Here is a 15,853-nt window from a genome sequence, read left to right on the forward strand (position 1 = left end):
ATGAACTGTACACGGACCTAGGATTAGTAGAACCTTTTCTCTCATCTTAAGGGATTGTACATGTTTTCTCACTGATATGCCACATGTCATCCACATATTCTTTAAATGCTTGTAAGTGAACTGTAATGATGACATATTTACGTGCTTTAAACATATAGGGCATTTACTTTTGCATATACAAAGAGGTTGGAATTTATGGTTACCCAATTTACATCATATTCTGTAGTTTTTGCATTAAGAGTTCTGGCTGGAAACAGTCAATAATTAAACACAATTCATCATAGTTAGACACTTGACGGTCACTTAAATTTTCATCTATCAATAATTTGTATAGAATATCAAGAAATTTGAAGCAGATTTACTGTGTCGTATTGATATTTCCAAACCGAATGCAATCCATTGGAAGCAATAAAGTCTCTGCTGCCAGGTAAATCAAACTGAAATTTTGCAGCTTAAACTTTAACAATTGGCCCAGGACAGGCACACCTTCACTTTAATTTATTAAAAACTACCTATAAAGATGTTTGTCACATTCACTGTATTTTTCTAGTTTTGTCATATCCCTGACCAATCCCGCATCACTTTCAACTGTGTTTATTCAAATTTATTCTATACTTCATCTAACCTCTAATTGTTCCAAATAATTTAAAAACAGTCTTGATTGCACCCGATGCTAACTTCTGACTGGTTTTGGCCTTTTAATTATGAGCCATCATCAATGTTTGCACCATCTGGATGACAGCGGTGGCACCTGGCCTGCTGTGGATGCCTCAGTTTTGGAAAGACTTTTGATTTGCAGCAACATACACTGCATATTTTTGTATTGCAAAACTGTAAATTCGAATTACGCCAAACACAGCGCGTTAGTTTCCCGAGCGTTGAAGCCGAGGTTGCGATGTCATTTTCTAAGCCAATCAAACAGTATCTCATGCCACATGATCTCGTCAGCAGATGACAGCAGATATTCAGAGCATAAGACACGTGTTATAGTTAGCCAATAGCAAGATCACTGGTTATGTAGTGCTAACACACAAAGAGAAAAAGTTAACGGTTTATATTAATGTTAATAGGATAGCTAAAAGAAAAACTAAGCTTTCACATGTAATATTGATCTTTTTTGCATGTGTTATTTAAGATAAATCACACAAATGTGCCAGTAAATTTAAAATTATGACATAAATGTCTGGGATCGAAATTCTTGTAAGTGGCTGGTCCTCAAACTGCTCAATTTTAAACGCTCTGTGATTTAGAAATCCATCCCACTTTCTCACATGTAACATAATTCATCTTGCGTAAAAAGAAATTTACTTTGAAAGTAACGCTTTTCGAACCACCGTTCGCAATACTATCTGGAGACTGTTAGAAATAGGTTCGATTTACCAGTTGCCAGAGAGCGCCAGAAAATAGGCATTATTGTGCGCAAGCAGCTGCAGTGGTGTAGGAAGCCCAGATGTAAATATGTATAAAACAATAAGAGAGCTTACATTACAATATAAAAGAAACAGGGCATCAGAGGATACTCCCAAGAGCATCGGAATTTCGTAAACCACGCTAAAATGCAAAATTAGGCTTGAAGTGCACATTTGTTTTTTCCAGATTCACAATGAAGTAGGTCCCATCTGATATTAAGTTTTTCAGTGTGGTTTTTAGGATGTATATTTTCTTGGAGTACCAGTATTCTAACATCTCATTTTTGTTTCTTTATTATGGCATAATGCGACACATGGCAGAAGATGATAACGTGCACTTGAAATTCAGCAAAGAGTTGGAACTAACCAATACTGTGGAATGAAACACTTCGTTTCAAATAAAATGATTGCCTCAGGTGAAAGATTAAATCACTTAATGTAAACAGGGGTCACGTGGAGACTAATGCCCTCCACACTACAACTCAGACAACTCTGCACATGAGCGTACCTGGCAGCTAGGGCACGCAAGAAAAAAAATTTTCATTAGCATCTGGCTGCTTGCTACTAATGCCTATACAGCTAACAGCCACACTTCAAGTAGTGGGAAGCAGAGAAGGTACTGCTCATACGCGGCTCAACTGCGCATGGGAATCAGCCCGCTGGCGACTGGTCAAACGAACCTAATGTGAACAGTTATGCCATCATGCTCATAGCAAGCAGTTTATTGTTACGAAGAATTACATAGTCTTCGCCCTATGGCCTTTGACATAGTTTTGCTATTTGCAGATGCTTGTGCGTGCATGGTTTTTTGTTGTTGTAAATTGCGCATTTCCTTTGCCACTGAAGTTTTACTTTTTTTTCTCTCGTTTATACACTCCTGGAAATGGAAAAAAGAACACATTGACACCGGTGTGTCAGACCCACCATACTTGCTCCGGACACTGCGAGAGGGCTGTACAAGCAATGATCACACGCACGGCACAGCGGACACACCAGGAACCGCGGTGTTGGCCATCGAATGGCGCTAGCTGCGCAGCATTTGTGCACTGCCGCCGTCAGTGTCAGCCAGTTTGCCGTGGCATACGGAGCTCCATCACAGTCTTTAACACTGGTAGCATGCCGCGACAGCGTGGACGTGAACCGTATGTGCAGTTGATGGACTTTGAGCGAGGGCGTATAGTGGGCATGCGGGAGGCCGGGTGGACGTACCACCGAATTGCTCAACATGTGGGGCGTGAGGTCTCCACAGTACATCGATGTTGTCGCCAGTGGTCGGCGGAAGGTGCACGTGCCCGTCGACCTGGGACCGGACCGCAGCGACGCACGGATGCATGCCAAGACCGTAGGATCCTACGCAGTGCCGTAGGGGACCGCACCGCCACTTCCCAGCAAATTAGGGACACTGTTGCTCCTGGGGTATCGGCGAGGACCATTCGCAACCGTCTCCATGAAGCTGGGCTACGGTCCCGCACACTGTTAGGCCGTCTTCCGCTCACACCCCAACATCGTGCAGCCCGCCTCCAGTGGTGTCGCGACAGGCGTGAATGGAGGGACGAATGGAGACGTGTCGTCTTCAGCGATGAGAGTCGCTTCTGCCTTGGTGCCAATGATGGTTGTATGCGTGTTTGGCGCTGTGCAGGTGAGCGCCACAATCAGGACTGCATACGACCGAGGCACACAGGGCCAACACCCGGCATCATGGTGTGGGGAGCGATCTCCTACACTGGCCGTACACCACTGGTGATCATCGAGGGGACACTGAATAGTGCACGGTACATCCAAACCGTCATCGAACCCATCGTTCTACCATTCCTAGACCGGCAAGGGAACTTGCTGTTCCAACAGGACAATGCACGTCCGCATGTATCCCGTGCCACCCAACGTGCTCTAGAAGGTGTAAGTCAACTACCCTGGCCAGCAAGATCTCCGGATCTGTCCCCCATTGAGCATGTTTGGGACTGGATGAAGCGTCGTCTCACGCGGTCTGCACGTCCATCACGAACGCTGGTCCAACTGAGGCGCCAGGTGGAAATGGCATGGCAAGCCGTTCCACAGGACTACATCCAGCATCTCTACGATCGTCTCCATGGGAGAATAGCAGCCTGCATTGCTGCGAAAGGTGGATATACACTGTACTAGTGCCGACATTGTGCATGCTCTGTTGCCTGTTTCTATGTGCCTGTGGTTCTGTCAGTGTGATCATGTGATGTATCTGACCCCAGGAATGTGTCAATAAAGTTTCCCCTTCCTGGGACAACTAGTGCCGACATTGTGCATGCTCTGTTGCCTGTTTCTATGTGCCTGTGGTTCTGTCAGTGTGATCATGTGATGTATCTGACCCCAGGAATGTGTCAATAAAGTTTCCCCTTCCTGGGACAATGAATTCACGGTGTTCTTATTTCAATTTCCAGGAGTGTATTTTATTGCTACAGTATCATTCTCTAGTAGCAGGATATAGTAACATTCTTTGCTAGAGAGTCAATTCTTACCAGTCAAAATTAAAAAAATTTAACTGAAAGCTAAAACAATGAAAAATTCCCGGAATTCCGAAAAATTCCCAGGTTTTTCCCAGATTTCCCAGTTGTCCTGGCTCGTATACACCCTGAGTGTATTTCAAGCAGAAGTAACAATAATTCATGAAAGCCCATTATAGATGGCCATCTTCAAAATTGGTGTTTATTTGTATAAATTTAGTTGCATAAACTGTACAAATTTGTTTATTAAAAAAAAAAAAAAAAAAAAAAAAAAAAAAAAAAAAAAATTACCACAGAGGAACACCAGAAAGAATGGGTTATCCTCTGCACCATGCCCCATATAAGAGAAATGGAGAAACTTCTTTGTTATAAAATTCGAAAAAATTTGAAACAATCATATACCGACAATACAACTGCTGTTGTGAATGCAGTTTACAATTTAATAAGACTGAATGTACCAGAAAAACTGTTTAAATGAACACGTGTGCATTTACTTTTATATCTCTTCTACTACAAGCAATGGCCTTGTTGTCATCAAAGTAACAACACTTCCAACACAAAACAAAATATACCTGTGAGGTTTGAGTGCACTGAGACTGATAATAAATGTTTAAATATTTATTGTTGGGAGACTTACAGAAGAAATCGCTCATCGACAGTGTTAGGTGCTGTTGTTGTTGATGCAGCTGGAACTGACTTTGTTGTTGCACGAATTTCATGTTCTTGATTATTTTCAGTTGTTTGTCCTCCGCACCCACTGCTAAATAACAACAACATTAAGTATAAAAATGTATGCATTAATAAACTCTGTTACTGATGTCTCTCTCAGAGAATACATTTTAACACAAAAGAATTCTACCACCCAACTCTGCTTAATGTGTGCTACATACACGATATATGGATATATATTCCCAAACATAAGATAACTGAAGACTTTTTCACTTAAGGCCACACGTCATAATTTTATATTAATATAATGGAAGGAAACATTCCACGTGGGAAAAATTATATATAAAAAAACAAAGATGAGGTGACTTACCGAACAAAAGCGCTGGCAGGTCGATAGACACACAAACAAACACAAACATACACACAAAATTCAAGCTTTCGCAACAAACTGTTGCCTCATCAGGAAAGAGGGAAGGAGAGGGGAAGACGAAAGGAAGTGGGTTTTAAGGGAGAGGGTAAGGAGTCATTCCAATCCCGGGAGCGGAAAGACTTACCTTAGGGGGAAAAAAGGACAGGTATACACTCGCACACACGCACATATCCATCCACACATACAGACACAAGCAGACATATTTAAAGACCAAATATGTCTGCTTGTGTCTGTATGTGTGGATGGATATGTGCGTGTGTGCGAGTGTATACCTGTCCTTTTTTCCCCCTAAGGTAAGTCTTTCCGCTCCCGGGATTGGAATGACTCCTTACCCTCTCCCTTAAAACCCACTTCCTTTCGTCTTCCCCTCTCCTTCCCTCTTTCCTGATGAGGCAACAGTTTGTTGCGAAAGCTTGAATTTTGTGTGTATGTTTGTGTTTGTTTGTGTGTCTATCGACCTGCCAGCACTTTTGTTCGGTAAGTCACCTCATCTTTGTTTTTTTATATATAATTTTATATTACCTACTTAAAGGTAACTGAAGACACTTCAAGAATAAGTGTTATTCTGCATTCAGCTTACTACTAAATAGCTAGCAAAAACATTTATTAAACAGCAGGGGACTGCTCAAATCACGTTTCAACCATATTAGAGGATAACAAATAAATCATGTTTGGCTCTTCATTCACTTTTGTTTGAAATCTTGCAGCAGTTACGAAATTACTACTCAATATGAATCTGTGCCAACCAATGTGTACAGCAAATGAATTATATACATACTGTTGAGACCTGGTACTGGTTGCCTGATATCACCCTCTTCAATTATCTACATACATGTAGGATGACAACATGAAAAACCCTAATTTACTGATTTTTGAATGCTATTAAGCCTAAAAGTATTTAACATCACAATACCTTCAATAAATCTGCCTATGGATGAGTGTCTTAGTCTTGTAATTGCTTGTTTAAATTAATTATCTATTATCAAACTGAGATATTTATTACTGAAGACTGAATCAGATTTTTAATAAAAAGTAACATTATGCCAAGAAAAAAAATAAAAAAATAAAAAAAAATGTACAGGTCTACTGTGAATAATTCATTTGTTTTCAAAGCTATGTGTTTTCCAATGACTCATGTACAAAGATGATAGACATTAGAATAGAACCACAAGCTCACCATTTTTGCATTTTGCACTCTACAAATGTTCTGTGAATACCCCTCTGGTCATGACACAATTCAAGTGGTAGTCAAGTTCGTTCCATACCTTGTGTAACAACATCCTGTCAATGGTCATCACAGCAGCATGTATGTATTCTCCGAGCTACTCCAGAGTTCTTTGCAATGGGGGTACGTAAACATAAACACGGTTTTTAATCTTACCCCAAAGAAAAAAGTCGCAAGGCATTAGGTCAGGCGACCTGGAAATGGGAGGGGGGGGGGGGGGCAAGGGAACAGAGCCATATCATGTTCACCACTACTCATCATTCACATAGAGACAACATCAACACTCAGATATGAGGGGCTGCCACATCTTACTGGAAGATGAAATTCTCAGAATCAAGAGTCAGGTGTGGAAACAACCACAACTGAAAATTTCAACAATGTGTGAAAATGCTCAAGAACTAACCTCACACTTTTTTCTTTTCTTTTTTTCAAGACTAATTATACTTTTTTTCATTGTTATTGCATAATTTGTAATCTATGAAAGAAATAAAATAAGCACGAAAAACTAATCTTGAAGATCGGTTATTTTTAGCTTGTGTTGCCCTTCAAGATATATCAAACACAAACATGCCAGTAAAATTTTAAATAATGGTATAAATGGCTGATCTACTAGGCCTGAAATTTTTCTAAGTGGCTGGTCCTCCAAAGCATTAAGTTTTGCATGAGAGCCAAGCCCTCCATGATTTAAGAGATTCATTACACAGCCTGTAATGGAAAATATTATTTTTTCTTTCTTTTTTCTTTGTTCTTTTCTTTTTATAGATGTAAAGCCAAACATGAATTAGTGAACTGATTTGTGCCAGAGATAATGTTTTTATACAAAAAATAGAAGAGATACGCTCTTCAATTGATTAATTTCGGTATCTTCACCTGTTTGTTTCTATAAGTGGTAGCGGGTGGACATATGACTAGCGCCGCTGTGCCAGTATTGTTTAAAAATGTGTATTCCTACAGTACATTAAAAAGTGTTATAAAGGTTATTAGTAAGGCAAGTTTATTTATATACGTATTTACATCAATTACACTCATCATCTGTCCATCATTAAATTTTCTTTAATTATTCAAGCAGCAATTAATTACCAGTTTCCATTTCTCCCTCCCTCTTATATGCCACTATTCAAGTCTCACACGTAACGTAATTCATCTTACTTTGAAAGTAGTCCTTCTCAAACTACCATCTGCAACATTTTCCCACAATCTGTTAGATATGTATAGTAACCAGATCTGACCTCATGCTCATAGAAAGCTTATTGTTGTTACGAAATGTTGCATAGTCTTCTTCCTAAAGCCTTTGACGCAGTTTGCTGTTGGGAGATATTTGTATGTGTTCTGTGTTTCATTGTGAACAATGCATTGTCTTTGCAAATGAAGTGTTATTTCTTGTTATTCTCTCATTCACGTTTTATTGCTGCATTATTATTCTAAAACAGTGGGCTGAAACAAAATTCTATGATAGAGTATCAGTTATTATCTGTCAAAATTACAAAAATTTAACTGAAAACTAAAACAATAAAAAATTCCTGGGTTTTTCCCGGGCGTTTACACCCTGATTAACCTCCAGCGTATCTCGTTCATGCATCAGGCACCTCCAGTGCTTCTCGTTCATGCATCACACTTTCCTGAGAATATTCAGTGCCCCACAGTCTCACACTGTGTTGATTAACTTTTACAGATAAATGGAAGTTTGATTCATTGCTCTATATCAGCTTGGAGGGGGCATGTTTATCCACAAGTGGTTCCTGTACTGTGATGAAAAATAGAACGATTGGCCATAATCTTGAGGTTTTAATTTTTGCATTACCTGCAGACAGTACAGTTTGAAATGTAATCGCCATCCCAAAATCTTCCACACAGTTTGCTGGAATATTCTGAGTTTGTAGCTTGCACAGACCATTGATTTTTTTGGACTGCACAATAAATTTTCCCTCACCCCATTCATGGTTGCATCTGGCATACTTGGTCGACTGATACTTTTCTGTTTACAAGGAGAACTAATGTCACTAAGCTGTTGATACCTACACACAATGCTCTTTTTACATGGTGGTTCTTTTCCATAATTCCTTTTGAATGCATGCTGCACTGCTGTAACAGATAAAACACCTTGCATACTCCAATGCACAAAAAACTATTTTCCTGCTTTGTCACCATTTTGTCAATTCATTGCACTTGTAACACCAAGTGGGTGGTGGGGGGGCACAATGCAAACTCACTGAGTTTATGACTCTATTCAAGCAACAATCATATCTTTTACATGTAATATTTTGGAAAATATAGATCTCTGAAAACAAATTAATCGTTTATAATGGACCCTATATTCTACTTTCTATTTGACGTTTCAAATTTTAGTACCAAATTTATAGAAACAATCAATTATTGACAAAATAATTTAATTGAATAGATAAAAGACTTTCCTTAACTTTTGCATGAGCTGCAGACAGTGTGGTTTGAAATGTAATCACCATCCCAAAATCTTCCACAGAGACTTTCCTTCTCATCCCATGTGGTAAGTCACCCTTGACCATGGTTCTGGGTGGCTTTCCCAAAATCTATCCCTTTTCCTAGACCTCTCTTTTTCCTAGAAGGAAAGACTTTCCTTCTCATCCTATGCGGTAAGTCTTCCCTGACCCACGGTTCTGGGTGACTTTCCCGAAATCTACCCCTTTTCATAGACCTCTCCAGTCCTTATCCTTCACTCATCTTCCTTCCCCATCAACCCATCTGCCTGAATAAGGAGCCACTGGCTTCAAAAGCTTGCCAATTACAACTGTCCATTATGAATGTTCTGCCGCCGCTTGGTGAGTAATTTTTCTATCTATCCAATATATATCCTAACTACACTGACATATATTGGGAATTACGAGACATTCACTCCACATAATCAGGTTGTGGGAACTGTAAGACTTTATCAATCCTTTGAATGAAGATTTTATACAGCAGCACAGATATTAAAGTGTTTTCAGAAAGATCTTTCAAACATAGCAACATACAGGCTGCACATATTTGTATTACGCAAGTATAAATACAGCTTCCACCAAATACAGCCTACGAAGCACTGAAATCAAAATTATGATGTTCTTTCATCATCCAATCAAAGCTCTGTCATAAGACCTAGTCAAACAATGACAACAGACATTCAGAGTGTAGGACATAAGATGTAATCAGCCAATAGGTACATCACTGTTCAGTACAGGGTGTCTACGTGGACAAGAAAAAAAAATTCCCGGATTTTTCCCAGATTTCACGGTTAAAAACACAATTTCTCCCAGATGGAATTACGTATAAAGCGGGTAAAAATACATCCGTGTTAAGTAACAGTATACTTTCCCTCGGAGCTGTAAAACCTATCAGTCCTTTGAACCGTAAAGGTCTTATACCGGCGGGGGACGTCCCAGCACTTTAGGAAACGAAATCCAGGAAAAACAATGCGTTTGGAAAGTCGTTTGATGTGAGACAATATGCACAGAGTTTATTTTCGTATTGCGAAAGTATATACACAAATTACAGCACGGTAGCTTCCGAAACTCTAAAATAGAGATTGTGTTGAGCGATGCACTTTTGTCAGCCAGTCATAGCTCATGTCACGTGATCTCGCTAGCGAATGACGGCAGTTATTCAGAGCACAAGGCCTACGAGAAAGACAGGCCGCGGTGCGTACGTTACGAAGGTAGGTCGAACTCGCTCAACTCGGCAAAGTGCGTTTCTACAAAAGTAACGCATCTCAAGCCACAATTCGTAATATTTTCTGGTGATCTGATAGAAATGTAAACAATTGCGATGTCACACACATCGAATGCACGTTGGTTGTTACGGATGTACTGCATAATCTTCAACCTAAAGCCTTTGACACTTTTCGGTGTCGGCACTCTGGTCTGTGCATTGTGTAAATTGCCCATTTTCTATGCAACAAAACTTTTATTTTGGTGTTATTCTCTGATTATGCTTTATTGCTGCAGTATTATTCAGCAGTAGTGGATTAAAGTTCTTTGTCAACATATCAGATCTTACACGTCAAACTTACAAAACTTTAACTGAAATCAAAAACAATGAAAAATCCCGAAATTCTAAAAAATTACTGGGTTTTCCCCGGATGAAAAAATTCCCGGGTTTTTCCCGGATCTCCCAGGCCGTATACACCCTGCAGTAGCGCAAACTCATAAACATGGAAATACAATGGTTTAAATTAGGTACAGCTACAAGGAAAGCTTTCACTTATACAGTATACACTCAAATAATACTGGCAGAAGTAAGGCTATGAGGACGAGGCGTGAGTCGTGGTTGGGTAGCTCAGATGGTAGAGCTCTTGACCGCGAAAGGCAAAGGTCCAGAGTTCGAGTCTCGGTCTGGTATACAGTTTTAATCTACCAGGAAGTTTCATATCAGCACACACTCCGCTGCAGAGTGAAAATCTCATTCTGGAATCTGCACGTTTTCTTCTGAATTTAAGGACGAAAAACTGAGGTGTGCAGATTATTCGAAACAACATTGGTACTGCTTTGTCTCCAACAATAGATCCCATTATTCTATTGCATTGTTGTGGTCTTAGTCTGTGACACATCACTAGCACATTAGAAGTGAAGTATTAATGTCTTCAAACTGGTTAATTATGGCTACAAGTTCTCGTTATCGCTCGTACATTGCTACAGAAATACTAAAAATTATTGAAGAAGCTGAGAACATTGGAAACCATACAGCAGAAAGAAAGAAGAAACGTGATTGAGAGTTGTTATTGCTACTGGAGAAAAAACAAAACCCGGCTTCAAAAACCCAACAGTAATCGTGGGGGATTTCATGGCCAAAAAGTGAAGCATCTGGACCTTGAAAAAAGGCTCTGCGATTATGTAGGTGAAAAGCGACAATACGGATGTGCAGTGACGAGCGGCGATTATGTAGATGAGAAGCAACAATATGGACGTGCAGTGACGAGCGAAATGTGCCAACTTGAAGCACTGACTTTAGCCAAAGAACTAGGCATTACCAGTTTCAAAGCTAGCTGGGGCTGGCTATCAAGATAATTCAAACGTAATGAATTATGAATCCAGAGGAAAACGGCTTCAAAGGCGATTACGAGGAAAAAATAGTGCATTTTAATCGTTAAGTAATAAATCTGTGATGCTAACAGTCCTCTCTATTATTGCAAATTAGCAACATGGATCAAATGCCAGTCTATTTTGAGATGTCACTCAACAACACCATGAACAGGAAAGGAGATATGAACTGGCAGCAGTGAGAAGCAAAGGTGTACAGTGATGTGTGTAACTGGTGATGGATGAAGGCTAGCACCTTAAGGGATATTTAGAAGGGAAATATTCCTAAAATATCAGTGAAATGCATATTAGTATGAGAAAATCTGAAAGGGCGGATGGACAATGACCTTGTGATTGACTGGATGACACGTGTTTGGCAATGTCATCATGGTGCGTTACCAAATTTATGTAACATGTTGGTCCTGGACAGCTTCCTCGGACATACAACTAAGGAAGGGCGAGACAAATTACAAGAAGGGAAAACTGACTTGATCATTAACTCTGGAGGCCTAATATCCATCCTATAACCACTACATACAGTTATAATTGGTGGAGACTTCAATCTACCCTCAACTTGTTGGCGAAAATACATGTTCAAAGCCGGTAGTAAACAGAAAACATCTTCCGAAATTGTACTACATGCTTTCTCTGAAAATTACTTTCAAAAATTAGTTCATGAGCCCACACAAATTGTAAATGGTTGCAAAAACACACATGACCTCTTAGCCACAAATAATCCTGATCTAATAAAGACCGTCATGATGGATACAGGGATTAGTGAACACAAGGTCAATGTAGTGAGGCTCAAAACCATATCAACCAAAACCACTAAAAACTAACGCAAAATATATCTATTTAAAACAGCAGATAAAAATTCGCTTCATGCCTTCCTAAGGGAGAGTCTCCATTCCTTCCAAGCTAATTACGTAAGAGTAGACCAGATATGGCTCAAATTCAAAGATACGGTATCAGCATCAGTATATAGATTCATACTGCGTACGTTAATAAGAGACGGGACTGATCCACCATGGTACACAGAACATGTCAGAACACTGTTGCAGAAGCAACAGAAAAAGCATGCCAAAATTCAGAAGAAAGCAAAATCCCCAAGACTGGCTAAGTTCCATGGAAGATCGAAATTTAGTGCCTATGTCAATGCAAGATGCTTTTACTAGTTTTCAAAATGAAAGATTGTCTCAAAATATGGAAGAAAACCCAAAGAGATTCTGGTCGTATGTAAAGTACACCAGTGGCAAAAAACAGTCAATACCGTAACTGCACAATAGGGAAGGAAATGTTACCAATGATGGTGGCACTAAAGAGGAGTTACTAAATACAGTTTTCCGAATTCCTTCATGAAAGAAGACAAAGTCAATATTCCAGAATTCGAAACCAGAACAGCTGTTGGCATGAGTGACATAAAATTAGATATCTTAGGTGTTGCGAAACAACTCAAATCACTTAAGAAAGACAAGTCTTCCAGTCCAGATTGTATACCAATCAGGTTCCTTTCAGAGTATGCAGACACAATAGCACCTTTCTTAGAAATCATATACAACCACCTTTTTTAGCAATCATATACAACCGCTCACTTGACAAAAGGTCTATTCCTAAAAACTGGAAAGTAGCACAGGTAACACCAATATTCAAAAAAGGAAATAGGAGTAACCCATTGAATTATAGACCCATATCACTGACCTCAATTTGCAGTAGGATTTTGGAGCCTATACTGTACTTGAACATTATGAATCACCTTGAAGAAAAAGACTTATTGATACATAACCAACACAGATTCAGAAAATATCGTTCTTGTGCAACACAAGTTCCCATGAAGTACTGAGTACTGTCAACAAGGGATCTCAGATCGATTCCATATTCCTAGATTTCCAGAAGGCTTCTGATACCATTCCTCACAAGTGACTATTAATCAAATTGCATGCATATGGAGTATCATCTCAGTTGTGTGACTGGATTCGTGATTTCCTCTCTGAGTGGTCACGGTTCGTAGTGATAACTGTAAATCATCGAGCAGAACAGAAGTGATATCTGGCATTCCGCAAGGTAGTGTCATAGGCCCTCTGCTGTTCCTGATTTACATAAATGATCTAGGTTATAATCTGAGCAGCCCCCTTAGACTGTTTGCAGATGACGTAATTTACTGTCTGGTAAAATCATCAGGCAATCAATTCCAATTACAAAATGATCTATAGAGAATTTCTGTATTGTATGAAAAATGGCAATTGGCATTAAACAAAGGAAAGTGTGAGGTCATTCAAATGGGTACTAAAAGAGGTGTGATAAACTTTGGGTATACGATAAATTGCACAAATCTAAGGGCTGTCAATTCGACTAAATACCTAGGAATTACAATCATGAGCAACTAAAATTGGAAAGATCACATAGACAATACTGTGGGGAAGGCGAAACAAAGACTGTGCTTTGTTGGCAGAACACTTAGAAGATGTGACAAACCCACTAAAGAGACAGCCTACATTACACATGTCCGTCCTCTGATGGAATATTGCTGCATGGTGTGGGATCCTTACCAGGTAGGATTGACGGACGACATCAAAAAAGGGCAGCTCGTTTCGTGTTATCGTGCAATAGGGGTGAGAGTGTCACTGATATGATACGCGAGTTGGGGTGGCAGTCACTGAAACAAAGGCGGTTTTCTTTGCGGCGAGATCTATTTACGAAATTTCAATCACCAACTTTCTCTTCCGAATATGAAAATATTTTGTTGACACCCACCTATGTAGGGAGAAATTATCATCATAATAAAATAAGAGAAATCAGAGCTCAAATGGAAAGATTTAGGTGTTCCTTTTTCCCACGTGCCATTTGAGAGTAGAATGGTAGAGAAGTAGTATGGAAATGGTTTGATGAACCCTCTGCCAGGCACTTAAGTGTGAATTGCAGAGTAACCTTGTAGATGTAGATGTAGACGTAGATGTGTGTATAAATTGGCTATTCAAAGCTGCACTTAAACGCAATGGATGGCTGATGAAAACCACAAGTTCATACCGACAAGAAAAATCAAACAACCAGATTTGTGAGCATGCGAGAAGTGCATGGGACTCCGTTCCGCAACCAATGGTGGGTCAATCCTTCAAAAAATGTGGTATCACAAATTCCCGGCATGGAACAGAGGACGACACTCTATGAGAGGGTGGAGACAACAACAATTATTCTCCTGCTAGAGATGGCGACGAATAAAGTTAAGGGGGCATACGTATTGACAAAAAGATTTTACTGCAAATACTAACATTAAATTCTTAAACAAGGTAATTTGTTGTTTTTTAAGGTCTAGAATCCCAGCTGGCGGGGATAATGTTCCCCAGCTACTGCCTGGCTGATGAGCTAGCCTGAAAGCCTGCCGGCCAGCCAGCCGCACGCTGTTGAATCAGTTGTGTTTTAACGATTTGTCAAACTGTACAACAGCATATGAAAATTATGATGCATTTCTTCAAACCAATTGATATTATATGTAATTCTGAACACATCATTATGTTACAGCAGTTTGTTTTGTAAAAATAAAAAAAAAAATAAAAAAAAAAAAAAATAAAAAAAAAAAAAATTAATTACCCCCTCCCTCAAAATCAGGGTGCACAGATTACTAGAGGACATGAATTATTCGGCTATATATAGTAATACTGACCTTTTTAATTGTGTGTTACCCTTTAAGATATGTTAAACACAAATACGCTAGCAAAAATGACATAAATGGCCGGTCTTCTATGTCTGAAATTTTTCTATGTGGCTAACCTCAAAGTGTCATGTTCTGAATGAGAGTCAAAATAATATGTGACTTAAGAAATTCACTGCACATTCTCACTCCTAACATCATTCATATTACGTAACAGGAAATTTACTTTGAAAGTAACGCTCCTCAAACCCCATGCATAATGCTTTCCTTCGATCTCTAAGAGTCCCACACACGAGGGAGGATTGCAGCGATCTGTTGAATGCAATTTCGTCTGTAATTGGCTAGTTGCCTTGACACACCACATACAACCAATTTACCAAGCCATTTCAATGAGTATTATGGATGTACTGTGTGTAGAAGTTGTGCTATGGAAAATGAACAGCTACATTAAGCAGCAGCTGCAGCTGATTTCTGTATCCCCAGGAATACTTGCAAAACATAAATTCAAAATAAAAAGAAAACTGTAATTTGTTAAACTAATTTTGAAATGCTGTTCTTTGAAACTGTTGTAGATTACTTTACGGAATATGCTGGTATTACACTTTTCGCTGACAACAAATCTGCTGTGTACATCTTCCCGTGTGCCTCCACAACTAGTTTTATGTTCATTAGTTCTCAATTCGTTTTTATTCATTAGTCTCATAATTTATCTGCATGTATTTACACAATTCCATGGATGTGTCTGTAGTGATGATGTCAATAACAGTGCAACCAATTACCATACCTCTTGCTATTAATTGTATGAAAGAGATTTTGATTATACGAAATAACAGTAGACCTAAGTATAACTGTATAACAGAGCTGCCTTGAACATTTAAATTAAAACATTCTCATAACGAACTTCACATCATTTCTTCTTCTATAGCACAAGCTTCAAAATGCTAATCACTGTGAAATCAGAGGGTGTACTGTATTT

At 39.3% G+C, this 15,853-nt stretch overlaps 1 protein-coding gene across 1 annotated transcript in view; it reads right to left on the reverse strand.

The window, feature by feature from the left end:
• LOC126455777 (uncharacterized) overlaps positions 1–15,853 on the reverse strand; it is a 192,141-nt gene that overhangs the window by 21,121 nt on the left and 155,167 nt on the right. Inside the window, exon 8 of the mRNA XM_050091542.1 lies at positions 4,521–4,640. Coding sequence (XP_049947499.1) covers positions 4,521–4,640 — 120 coding nt within the window. The remainder of the gene's footprint in view (positions 1–4,520; positions 4,641–15,853) is intronic.

Source organism: Schistocerca serialis, chromosome 2 (assembly GCF_023864345.2).
Source record: "Schistocerca serialis cubense isolate TAMUIC-IGC-003099 chromosome 2, iqSchSeri2.2, whole genome shotgun sequence".
In the NCBI taxonomy this organism is placed as follows: domain Eukaryota; kingdom Metazoa; phylum Arthropoda; class Insecta; order Orthoptera; family Acrididae; genus Schistocerca; species Schistocerca serialis.